At 38.9% G+C, this 13,448-nt stretch overlaps 1 protein-coding gene, 1 long non-coding RNA gene and 1 gene segment (V, D, J or C); 1 reads left to right on the top strand and 2 right to left on the bottom strand.

The window, feature by feature from the left end:
- Window positions 1-13,448, bottom strand: part of LOC116670028 (uncharacterized) — a 17,725-nt gene that overhangs the window by 1,484 nt on the left and 2,793 nt on the right. The gene's annotated exons all lie outside the window — the stretch shown is intronic.
- On the bottom strand, window positions 975-1,664 carry LOC116670023 (Ig kappa-B5 chain V region 2699-like). The segment is given in 2 exon segments: window positions 975-1,458; window positions 1,565-1,664. Coding segments are annotated over 2 exon segments (348 nt in total).
- Window positions 3,719-13,448, top strand: part of zgc:101744 (Receptor expression-enhancing protein 6-like) — a 24,352-nt gene continuing 14,622 nt past the window's right edge. The window contains exons 1-7 of one of the 6 annotated variants that reach the window (XM_032500251.1): window positions 3,719-3,953; window positions 4,058-4,191; window positions 8,382-8,475; window positions 10,750-10,888; window positions 12,115-12,283; window positions 12,466-12,522; window positions 12,570-13,326. In XM_032500251.1, the coding sequence (XP_032356142.1) occupies window positions 4,077-4,191; window positions 8,382-8,475; window positions 10,750-10,888; window positions 12,115-12,283; window positions 12,466-12,503 (555 nt within the window). In that variant the 5' untranslated portion in view covers window positions 3,719-3,953; window positions 4,058-4,076 and the 3' untranslated portion in view covers window positions 12,504-12,522; window positions 12,570-13,326. Of the gene's footprint in view, window positions 3,954-4,057; window positions 4,192-8,381; window positions 8,476-10,749; window positions 10,889-12,114; window positions 12,306-12,465; window positions 13,327-13,448 lie in introns of those variants that run through there. The other 5 variants (XM_032500253.1, XM_032500254.1, XM_032500252.1 and 2 more) reach the window with 5 other exon arrangements.

Genomic DNA, 13,448 nt, shown 5'->3' on the forward strand with positions numbered 1-13,448 from the left:
AAAAAAAGAAAGGTGCTGACCTGTGCTCTCTTCATAGTGCTTTCTTCTTGATGTGAAGTGTTTGCTATTAACCATTGAGGTGTTTGACTAGGTGACACATATATTGGCCAATGAGCTCATGTCGTGTCAATTTGAATGGCAGTGTTTTCAAATGACAAACATGTGACTTTATGTCAGATTGTTGTGTTTTATGCAGATTACCGTGTTCGGTGCATTTAAAAAGTGCCATTTTGAATGACAAAATGTGTGTAAAGCAGAAAATGTGTTTAGACTTTTAGAAACTTGAGAAGAGGTTTTGCTCTCTGTGTCAGTTTAAATAATTGTGCTATGCATGTCATTTTAGTGTGTTATCAATTGGAGAAAGACATTTGTGTTCACTGTGGTTGGTATGAGATGTCTGTTTGTCTGCCTTTAAATTACTTAAAGGTTTATTGAAGATAAATAACCTATTTCACCTCTGGTAAAATATGTTTGTGTCGTGCTGAAACATTTGGGGGTGGCTGTGGCTCAGTCTGTAGGTGGTAGCTGGAAAGGTGCCAGTTTACCTTTGAGACGGCAGCGAACCCCCAACTGCTCCAGGTCCAAGTTACACTGAATTGTATTTCTTTCACTCCAAGATAATTCATTCAATAAAAAATGTGTCACTAAAAATAAAAACATCAATTAACAAAATTGTGGATTGTAATGAGTCAGTGTATTTTGTGTTTCTTTCATAATATATTTACTATAAAAAATATCTTTTTGTAGTATCAAACCTGATATTATACTGCACCTGACAGTGCAGTAGATGTTGTGTTTTTATTACTTTGTGACATTTGAATAGAAAACACTACATTTTGAGTCTTACATCATTTGTATCTTTTAAATGTTTAGTAATGATAATCGCAAAAAAATAATGATAATGACAATAATAAAAATAATAGCAGTGACTGTAGTCCAACGAGAAGGTAGCTTTCCCAGTTTTCTATTAAAAAGTTAAATGAACTGATAAGAGTAAAGTTTAAAACTATATGTGTAAGAGTGTCTGTGAGTGTGTGTCAGTTTTATTTAGATTGATTGTGGTTCTGCTTGATGACTCTTGTGTTGTGTTCACTGGACCAGTTCTCCTCATCACAGTCTCTTCACCAACCCTCTGCACCTGCAGCAGGCCGCTTTCACTTCACTCAAACTGAAGGAGGTTTTTGTACGGCTCTAAATCTTCATCTTCAGCCTTAAAACCACTGATGGTTAAAGTGTAGTGAGAACCAGATCTACTGCCACTGAATCGAGACGGAGTTCCAGTGAAGAGAGTTGATTCTTGGTATATAAGAAGTTTAGGAGCCTGTCCAGGTTTCTGAAGGTACCAACTGAGATCATCATCAATATCTGAACTCCCTGAGGCGCTGATGGTCACAGTCCCTTCAAGACTGACAGACTTGGATTTGTCAGCCTGAGTCAGAAATTTGTTGGCAGACGACTCTGAAATAAGAAAAGAAATGTGACCTTGAGAATCAGCAGGTGCAATTATAACACATTAGACATTAATCAAACCACAATATGAGATTCAATTTCCAAAATCTCTCACCATGACTCAGAAAACCCAACATGACAAACAGAGTTATTGGCAACATCATCCTGATGCAGTATCAGTGGGAGTGCATGGAAACAGTTCAGCCTCTCTGTGCCATAAGAATTTAAAACTGTGAGGAGCAGTGATGCATTGAAATAATGCAAAACACATTCATGCACACCTGTCCTTGTGAAACAGAAAGGGAGAGATGAGGTGGAGTAAGTAGAGGCTACATCTCCCTGTGGACTGATGAAGAACATGTAGAAACTTTGGACTTTCTGTTCCTCTTCTCTGCTGTTTCAGTCTTTGCAAAGTTCCCCAAAGGCCTTTGTTCTCATAAATAGATACAGACTGCCCTCTGCTGGCTGGCCAGGTTAAATAGCTTCACATGGACATGAGCTTGATTTTGTTTTCAACCTTCAACTCTTTTCACGATCAAGACTTCCCTCTGTTAATCCAGGTCCAATTCTTGGAGATAGGTCTGGCAATGTGAGACTAGTTCAGCTGTGACACTGCTGGACTCAGGAGGGTCAGGGCTGCCCTATATATAAACTTTCTATTCTTGATTATTGCCATCAACACACCTAAAACATTAGTGTGACCTCCATCAGCAGGTAACAGGTTAAAACTCCTCTGCAGCTCTGATACATTTCAGATGAAATATGAGTCACTTCCTGTTCAGAAAGTCGGTGAAGTGCTTTTCTTTTTTGTCCTAAAAGAAGAACGAAACATGTATTACTCTGAGAACATTTGTCCAGTTCAGACTGATTTTCTTCTCTGAGACATTTTGATGAATTCAGGCTCTGATCAGCGCCGAATGTCTTTATAAAACAGACTGATCCTGGTTCAGTTTGGGTTATAAACCTTTATTTAAATGTCCTCTGGGTGTTGGACAGAAGGAAAACACAAACAGTCCAGACGGGTTTTAGAACAAAAAACCTTCAGACTGTGGAGGTCTTTCTCTACCAGTTTAACTGTCAGGAGACTTTGGGGTAGACTGATTCTCACACAGAGAGGACTCAGACTTGGTCAACATGTTAAATGAAATTCTGTTTCAGTCTGTAACCTTTGTTTCTCTGCAAACTAATAAAGAAGCAGTTTCTGGTCCAGTATTGAATGACACGACTGGGGACGTGGAGACAAAGGAATCCCTTAATATTATCCACAATGTTTAAGTCTGCAGGCTGTGACTCTGCAGGTGATAGAGGAGCTGATCATACAATATGAAGAAGTAACACACACCATAGGCTGTTTAGAAACGTCCAAAATGTCATTAGAATAAATGCAAATGCAAGCAATGCAAGGGAAACTGATCATGTCACCTTCAACTGCATTGTACATAATACAGTAAACCTGCCTTATTAAGGCATGAATCATGAGCTGCATACTTTCATTTAATAATGGACATTAATTTTACCTTAATTGAAATGGATTAAGTATTTTTAAAGTGTGAAACGTTCAAAATAACATTGCAGGTATCTACACCGTAATTTGCACCTTAAAGAACCTTTTCTTTATTAAGATGCACATTTGTGATTAATCAATGAATAAATTAATCAATTTTGTACAAGAGCAGTTTAATTGTTCATGCGGTTTAAGGGATTTTAAAAACCTGCAAAGAGGTTTTTAAGAGAGTCTATCCCATAAAATATATTAAAGATGATCACGTTTGAAATAAAAGGCAGCTAAAGTTTCCTCTTGGTAGCCCCTATGGTAGACAAAAATATGATAAATTGTCTGTGGACAAGACAATGGGATTACGTTTTAAAAAACAATGCCGTGTCATATGGGCATGATCTAGGCTACATGCTAGAAAACCTTTATTTGCTGGTGCCCCACCACATACAGCTGCTGTGCCCATTTTTTCTCTTTACGCCCATGCCCCTCAGACAGAGCTGTAATGTTAGAAAAATAAACTGCATTCAAACAGAAACATTGAATGCAACCTAATCTTTAAATCTCCTTGACCTCTAAGGTTACCATTGGCATTAATGTATTATTTGCAGCAGAGTGGTTTACTGCAGTAACATTCAGGCCCGGCCCCTATCAGTTTTCCTACTTACAGGCCCATAGGTCTCTGTAACCCAAACAACGGTTTTGAGTTGTCTCTAACGGACTTGTGAAGCACATCGTCAGTTCAAAATCATGTTTATTAGCAACACTTGTTCAATTTATGAAACATGAAGCAGACATAACGGTGCTTGTCGTGTAGCGCCCTACACAAGTTGACTTCAGTCCACACAGCACCGTTGTTAAATCACCTGCTGTCTTGAACGTTACTCACCGGAGCTCTGTGATTGGTCAGCTGGCAACTGTCAAACTCCACCCCTAGTGCCACCGCAACTCAGCGGAGTCAGCAGCCAGCCATCCAGCGGCAAGTTTTCGGGCAATTCATTAAACCAAGGTTAGTAAAAATAGCCGTATGTTTAATATGAAATCCCTCAAAACTCGGCACGTAGCGTTATAACATTTTGTTTTGTTTTTTTGTGCGGTTGGTGTCGACCACAGGCTCAGGAAAAGCCCGAAAATGAATCGGTGGAAGGAACGCTTCGTGACTCTGCTCCATGAGAAAAACTTCGTGACAGATCAGTTGGCGACGCTGGAACAGAAAACGGGAGTAAAGAGAGAGTATATCACCTTGGGTATGTTAACGGCTCGGTGAACAGGAATAAAGTTGATACATGATAAAGTTAAACTTTCTTCCATGTTTGTGTATACTTTTAAAATGAATTTGCTTAGGGACTCAACCAGAAACTAACGTTAAGCTAGCTAACGTTCCATTCTTCATCTTTAGCAAACAAGCCAACGTTAGCTAACCTAGTTTAGCTAATGAGTTGCCACTCAAACTACAACTGGCAGCCGGTTGTGGTCACGTGAGTGCTTGACTTTTTAGTGTGGTATAATTTCCTGTGACACTGTTATCTGGCTCATGTTATCATCACCCGTCTCATGCTGGAATACCAAAGTTCATCCAGCTCATACCTTTATGCTACAATGCATAATAAGATTAGAGTTTGCATAGCTATAATCCTCCTTTGACACACCTATTTCGATAAATTTCTGTTGAAATGAACTGCAGTATCCCTCCAACAGCTGGTACCAGGGGTATTTTTATCACGTCCTGAAATATCTAGTGCATTGCATAGATGGAAGGAGATTCTAGGGTGACTGGTTTTCCAACCGCAGGCTGCTCTCAGTTAGCTTTTAAGAGTTGTGTTTTGACACAGCATGTTGGCAGTTTGCACAGTAGAAGTCAACAAAAGCCACACACCTCAAGCTAGTTATCTACATTGTGTCTGTGATGCCACAGAATTGCAGGAAACATCTAACCTACATTCAAACCCACAGTCCTTACTCAAAATGTATGCTGTTGGTTGATGTTGTCAACATAGATTGAAGCTCACAACATAGATATGCATTGGAACAACCAATTTTTTTAAGTCCCAGAGGTTTTGGATGATGATATTTTTGGTATTTAACTGCACCATATGATCACAGGCATGTTTGCAAATAGTTCTGAGCATTTGCTATTTTCAGTCGGGGTTATAGCATATTGATAGTTGCAAGTTGAAAAAGCATAATGTATCAGTATATATTTATTTATTAACATAATAAACACAAAATGTTTTGGTAAGGATCCTATCATATTTGACTACTAAATAACTGTGACCATGGTTTGCACTAAGCAAGACTGACTGAAAAATCAACGTATAAGTTTTATCGAGTGGACAACCTATGTAGCCTAATGAAAATACACTTTCTAAACCGGAGCTGAAAAGGTTAGACGATAAACAGAAAATGACCCGGCAACAATTTTGATATTGGAGTCATCTTTTGTGTAGGTATATTTTTAAGCAAATAGGCAATCGTTCATTCAATATGTGCCGCTTTACTCGGTTTTTAGTTATTGCAAATTGAATATCTTTGGGGTTGGACTGTTGGTCGGACAAATAAAGACATTCCAGGATGTTTACTTGGACTGTGGGAAACCGTGACACAATGTTCTGACACTTAATCAAATAATGAATCAAGAAAAACACTTGGCAGACCAGTTGAAAAGGAAAATAATTCTTTTGTGCCAGCCCTATTCTAAACAGTGCATAACATATCTTTGCCATTTCTGGACTACAATTAATTTGTGTTACTGATTTATCTGTAATGAGATAAAATGGGTCTATAAGAAAATGTACTAGTCTGGCTCTACCCAACATTAACCCCTCTGAGTAAAAGAGGACCGATCCCTGTCATTTAAGTGGCACTGCTGCCCTTTCAGGATTAATAAAATGATCACACAAACAGAAAAAACAAAGAGGGCATTTAAATACTTCAGGTTTTTTATCTTACACACACACTGGCGTCATTATTAGCGTATAGTCTATGCTGACGTGCATCTCCGTCTCGGCTGTAGTCAGGAAGGGGTGGCCGGAGAGGACTTGGCGTCCGTCCGCAGATTGGTGCGCAACGCCATTACAGACCACCTTACTCTGCTTGGTTCATTCATAAATACCAGAGGATCGCCATCTCGCAACGGTCCCATCCTTTCGCAGTTGCAGCAACCCCCCCACTCCCACCCTTCTCTCCACCTCCCTTTACTCCTCAAAGTAATATCATAATCCCAACACACACACACCCACACACACTCATATGCATACGGACACACCAATTTGTGTGTGAAACAAATACTGAAGATTGTATGCAAATATCACCTGACTCACCTCTACCCTGCTACTAGCAGAAGGTAGAACGAGACAGAGCAGCCAAGTTAAACCTTGACCTGTCCTATTTACATTACTTTCTTGTTAGTGTCTTCTTGTCAGCTTGTTAATGTAATGTATGTGTACACAGATAATAGGTTGCATACAACAAATTCTTTCTTGTTGGCTCACATTAATGTTGTACTTCGCCCTGATCCGGACATGTAGGGCAAACAGAGCTACGAAGTTGTGTCCCTTAAACTGTCTTCTGATTAGCTGAGAAACGTCTCCAGTTCATGCTGACACTTGAAACTCTGAAGTGGGAATACTACTGTGCTGACTGGAGTAGAGGTCTCATCTGTACTGCCAAACTCACTGAAAATGTGGCCTTTGTTATCTTCATGTCTCTAAAGTCAACTTCAACTCCTAACAATAGGTTTTTGTAATGTTTTGATGCTAAGAGGAACTATTACAGCTGAATTACAACTCTTGCCGCTCTAATGAGTGCTTTGAGTCATCACAGGATTACACAACTGTGTAATGGCTTTTGTGCCCTTATTTTCAGTTTTTCCACAAGAGGGACATGTGTTTTTATTCAAGGCTGTAAAACCAACATATGGTCACATGGATGTATTGTTCATTTCCCTAGAGCAGTTCAGGAGTTGCTTACTTACAGAGCCTAGATGGATCCTGCTGTCAGCTTTTTAATATTCCTCATTAATTCATCATTATTCCTAACTAATTACAAATGTCAGTTTATAATTTTTCTATTCAAAGCTTTAATATGCAGACTGGAGTGTCAGCTGTCTCACTGGGGTCTCTCATTTCAACCAGTTCTTCCAGTTTTACCTTCATTAGAGTGCCAGACTGGATGTTGCATGGACATTTGTATATTACTGGGACAACAAGTGAGGTGTAAAGAGCAGGCAAAGGTTAGAACAGAAAGGCTTTTAGTGCTGTGGTGACTGGTACTGTGTGACTTCATTGCCTCTGGTTGTTGCATTTTATATCACTTGAGTTTTGCATACATTTGAGATAAGGCATTACTGACATCCACAGCTGCTTGAGGGTTAGACGTCATTCTTCTTGTCCTGTTGTACCCTTTGCGTGACCACAGAAAAAAAGCAGCTCCATGATAACTTGCTGACTTAAAAAAAAAATAATAATAATTCAGTATTTGTTGACATTATCAGAAAAGTGTAAATGCATTGTACTGCATTGCATTATATTAATGTAGGTGTTTCTAATGGCCTCACTATTTGCATTATAAGAATATAAGAAACACCTCTGAGTAAAATACTGTCCAGTACACCATCACTATGTCCTCAGTGCTAAGCATATCATTTAGTTAACACCCCTATGTCAGCAAAAGTGGACATTCACTGAGTGTAGGCTATATTGTGCATTATACTTCTGCAAATGAAACTAAGACAGAAAATGAAACTAGGACTGAAACTATTAATTTCAATATTGATTAATTGCTTGAGCTATAAATATCAGAAAAATATGAAAAATGCCTCTTAGAATTTCCCGGAGCCCAAAGTGTAATCTTAAAATTGCTAGTTTCTTTTCCAACCAACAATCTAATCCAAATCCCAAAGTTGTTCAGATTATTCTCATATATGACAAAGACAAGCTTCAAACGCTCATATTTGACATTTTGGATTTTATTTGCAGATTGATTGACTAAGAGATATATCAACCAGGCATTTCAGCTCTACATAAAACCATTACTTTATGCACTGAAAAAGTATATACTGTACATTATATGTGGAAAGCCTTGTTTGCATGTAAGGCATCTATTGAGATTGCTTTGTATGTTAGACATACATTGTAATAGTAATACAAATTTTAGGTGTTGGCATTTGTGACTGGATGTACAGGCCCGGCTGTTTCAAATGGCCGTGTGAGCTTTGCAGCGCATTAAAAGTCAACTCTGGCTGGATTTGAATATCATTGTTTGACTTGAGTGAAGTGTTCCTCCTAATCCTGGTCATATGCTATCCTGACATCGTGCTAACAGACACACACTCTTGACAACAAATTATTTGTGGCTTGACATTAGACATGTTTGTCACGTAACTTGATAATGTCTCCCTCCCCTCCCTGTCCCTTTTCTCTTCTTTCTCCCTCTGCAGGTGTTCTGAGTTTGGTTGGGCTGTATCTTCTGTTTGGATATGGAGCCTCCCTGCTCTGCAACCTGATTGGCTTTGTCTATCCTGCATATTTCTCGTATGTATACAGTGTGTGTATATAAAAATTCAATTCCATTGAAACCTAAACTGTCAGTACCTTCAATTTATGTATTAAAACAGTAATGTTAATAAATACATTTTTTATGATTTACTTCTTTAGCAGTAAAAGCAAAGGTGTATCTGTAATTATGGCTCTCTCTAGTCAGCCCATACATGCACAATACTAGAGGTTTGGAACTGAGAATAAAGCGATTGTCAATTATTAAATCTCATTCATTACACCTGTTCTCTTCCTGCTATGTCATGTCCAAATGTGCCCCTTGACAAAAGGGCCTTTTTTGCTTTTTAGTATTGATAACTGAGAATGGATCTTACTTTTAATAGATACAGAGCACATTGCGTCATACTCTGAAAGCCACGCCCCCGGGGGGGACTCTGCTCTCCATTGACTTGTATTGCGTGAAGGTGCCTCCTTGTCAATTTCGTCTGCTAGCAAACAACAGTAAAATGCCTAAAAGCAGATGTGTGGTGATATTCACTACAAACATGAAGTTTTTCACATTCTCCGTGCTAATTTCTAACATTTGTACCCACTTTTGTCTTCATAAAAGATCAGTTATGGGTTTTTTACATTGTTGGTGGTGAATATGACCACATGGAAGCTTTTTAGGCATTTTACGGTTGTTTCCTATTAGACAAAATTGACAAGTAGGCACCTTCACGCAATAAAAGTCAATGGAGAGCAGGGAGTTCTTTTCCCCTCCAATGGGTGCGTGACTTACTTATATACGCTCTGTCTCTATGTCTTTACTTCATGGACTACTGACATTAATGTTTCTTTTCAACCGTGAGACAAAGTCAGCTCAGTTTTCAATTGTTGGTTGTTATATTTCAGTAAAAGATATAAAGACTGATTTAAATAATACATTTGGATTTTGTCAAGTCTATCTCAATACTCACATGCTCATTTGTACATTGAAAGTCACTGTAATCATTCATCCTCTCCTTACTGGCCATAAAGTAATCTTTTCTCGCTCGTTTTTCTAGCACACAATGATGTCTTTGTGTTGCTCTTCCTCAACTGTAGGTCAGTAGGGAAAAAGAGACTTTTGTGCTAAAAACACTGTAGTTTTAGAAAGTACCCACTTGATTTGACTAACTTTGATTACTGAAGCCTCATAATGAGCTTGAGCTGAACTTCTAAATGCATTTTTGCACAAAACCAGGACTGTATTTTTTAAAGTTGTGCTAGAAAGGAATCACTTTAAAGCCATTAAGGAGAGGTTGAATGATTACAGGGGCCAACAACTCATCACACGACTCATGTAAAATACATATGGACATGTGAGTATTGTACTAAGACACAATCAGTAAAGCACTCCCATGCCCATAAATCTGAACCTATCCATTAAGGAGTTATGTTGAAAATCTTGTTGAGTACATTGAATCATTTGTGTTTATAGAAGGTTTATTATTTAAATATGTTTGATTTGTAACTATTATTATTATTATTATTATTATTATTATTAAATAGGGCTTATCACAGTCTCCCCTAGCTGTAGATAGGTGGGCCAACACATTTTTTGTCTCAGTGCATACATTGTTTTAGTCCGGTGCAACACCGGCAGCCCCGCCGCTACTTAGCTTAGCGTAGTGAATGGGATCCTATGTTTTCGGGTTAGCATGTTGTGCATAAAAGTAAGCCAACAAAAAAAAATTAAAAAAAATTACTACTTGTGGCCTGCGTATTAGCAGTGCAGATTAAGACTAGACGATTTCCTAGGCAGATATTGATTTGACCCATGTTGCGGTGCTTTCACCCAATATTCTGTAGTCCCAAATCAATATCTGCCTAGGAAATCATCTAGTCTTAATCTGCATTGCTATATGTACTCGTTATGAATATGCAGGCCACAATAAGTAATTAGGTTGTTGTTGTTCTGTTGACTCACTTTTACTCACAACATGCTAACCCGGCAACATAGGATCCCATTCACTACGCTAAGCTAACTAGCGGCGGGGCTGCCGGTGTTGCACCGGACTAAAACAATGTATGCACTGGGACAAAAAATGTGTTGGCCCACCTATCTACAGCTAGGGGAGACTGTGATGAGCCCTGTTTCAACAAACGGTGGCGTGTTCCTTTAACATCCCTAGCCCTCTGCATTCAGCAGAAGTGTGTATCGTGTCATCCCCATACTCTTGGCATACATCAGCATCCTTGAATCAATGTTGGTAGACACACAGTTAATCTTTGCAGTATGTAGTGTTGATGTCAATCTTTTGACTGAAACCTGTTCTGTCCTTTCAGTATTAAGGCCATTGAGAGCAGTGTGAAGGAGGATGACACACAGTGGCTCACCTACTGGGTTGTTTATGGACTCTTCAGCATCGTCGAGGCCTTTTCTGACATCTTCCTCTTCTGGTTCCCCTTTTACTATATTGGAAAGGTAGGCTGACTTTTTAATTTGAAGTTTGCTTTCACTGTGAAAACGTGTTGAATCACATGAATACGCATGTCTGGGCGCCTGTAAATCATAGTTTGCCAACAGCGCACTCTTGTGGACAGTTTGTGTCAAAATGAGGAAAGACTTTCAGACACCAGCTGTGTTGCAGGCCAATACTGCACTCTTACCAGGTTTTAAAAATGCTGTCTGCAAATGGATTCATATTTTTTAAACAGTATAAATAAAAACTAAAAAGAAGTTAGTATGCAGACAACTAAAAATGCTTGGTTTTTTTAAGTGATCTTTTGGATGGACACTATTTTCCCACAATGCATTGTACAAAGAAAAGGAACTATTCACAGCTGCAAAGCTAGGAATAAGATGCGAGTGGGGGGTGAGATAGTTCCAGAATAACATTGGAGAACAAAAAGATATTTTTGGGAAGTGTAAAGGGCAGTGTGGAGTTTCCAAATCACAGTATAATTGGCATCTCCACTTGTATGTATTACTTACAGTATGTTGTAAAACTCATTTATTTATTTATAAAGTATGTATATTAACTGAAAAAACTATATACTATAAATATTTAGTAGATACTACATACTGGACACAGCTCATATGTAGGCTGTAATCGGGACATTTCCCATCAGGTACAGTGGAAGTTCATGTCCCTTTTGACCTAGGAGGTGAGTCTGAAGTTGAGTGAAGTTGTAAGTGATGTTCTGAGATAAAGAGACCCCACATATCAGAAAGCCCTGCGTTGACCATCAAAAAGTCACATCCCTGTCTGTTGTTTGGGCCTAATTACCATGATGATTATTGCTTTTCTCCACTGAAATGGTTTGGTTTCAATGAATAAATGTAATCCAGGAAAATAGGATTAATATTAAAAGCAAATTAACATAGGCCTGTTATGTAACACTATACAATAGCCAGCATGTTTGAGACATAGTAACACTTGTCATTTAATGCTAAGCTTTAGCTTGTTTTTAACATGACCTATTTTAGGTCTGCAACTGACCATTACTTAATAAATCTGCCAAGTATTTGTTCAATAATTGATTCATCTGTTGGCCCTATGAAATGTCAATTGGTAAATAATGATGATCATAATTTCCTACAACCCATGGTGTTGTAATAGTTGATATTTTTTCATCACATAAGATACAAGAACCGGACACAGCAGTGTAATAAACAAGATCTGTCGTCTGCTCTCCTCCTTACCTTAGTGTTTGTTCCTGGTATGGTGCATGGCTCCGGTGACGTGGAACGGCTCTGCGATCTTGTACAGCCGTGTGATCCGGCCATTTTTCTTGAAGCACCAGGCTACCATGGACAGTGTGGTCAGCGATCTGAGCGCCAAGGCTAAGAACATAACTGAGACCGTGACAAAGGAGGGTGAGATACCCACAGTATACATGCAAGTAGAGCCACATACTATATGTAATGCAGCAACATATTCTCACAGCAGACACATTTCTCCATCGCCTCTCAGATTCATACTGTACAAGAACATCATCAAATACAGTGCTCTGTATGTCTGAATATAGTTTGTTTTTCTTCTCTGTTTTTTCCATCAGCTGTTAACCGGGCCCTCAACCATGACAAGGACCAGTGAAAAACATGGGAAGGGCTTTTGTGTGTGGTGTGTGGTGTGTGTGTGTGGTGTGTGTGTGTGTGTGTGGTGTGTGTGTGTGTGTGTGTGTGTGTGTGTGTGTGTGTGTGTGTGTGTGTGTGTGTGTGTGTGTGTGTGTGTGTGTGTGTGTGTGTGTGTGTGTGTGTGTGTGTGTGTGTGTGTGTGTGTGTGTTGTGTGTGTGTGGTTGTGGTGTGTTTGTGTGTGTGTTTGTGGTGTGTTTCTTTTCGTTTCTTCAAGCCCCCCCCTCCCCCCTCCCATGACAATTTTATTGATCAACCCCCGTGTCATATGATGAACTGAAGCTTTATACTTAGCATTTTTGTGCGTCCTCATCAGTTTACTGCCATCGGTACTGCTAAGACAATCGTAGAAACTGTGACCTTTCATGTGATCTTCTGTGTTGTAGTGTGAAAGATATTTATTCATAGTAAAGATTATAATTGTATGCCTTCAGGTTTCAGCAACACTGGTGGTGCTTTCAATAGTACTGTCCAATTGAGCCATTTGTGCCAGAGAACAGAGGCTGACATCATTACAATTATAAAAACAGGTTGCCTTCTAATGTTTTCACAAACGGCACTTTCTAACATTGATAATCTTAACTGGAACTTTTTTACATGTGAGTACGTCAGTGTCTGTTAAATGCCTCACTATGTATGTGCCAAGCAGCATTTAAAGTCTGTTTGAGCTATTGGGAAGGTTCTCGATCTTTAACTTTCTCTGCACGACTTCTGCCTCTTGATATGTCTTAATTTATCTTCTCACAATGATGGCATAATAAAACTGGACCCTTAATGAACTGAAGAAGTGTCTGGCTTTAAACTTTCAGATTTATTACGTTTTTTTCTGGTTCCTTCTCTCTAAGTCTAGTCATTCCTCACCAAGTAGGAAATTGGATTTTATTTTGTCCAAATTACAATATTCAT

The sequence above is a fragment of the Etheostoma spectabile genome, chromosome 20, assembly GCF_008692095.1.
Source record: "Etheostoma spectabile isolate EspeVRDwgs_2016 chromosome 20, UIUC_Espe_1.0, whole genome shotgun sequence".
In the NCBI taxonomy this organism is placed as follows: Eukaryota; Metazoa; Chordata; class Actinopteri; order Perciformes; family Percidae; genus Etheostoma; species Etheostoma spectabile.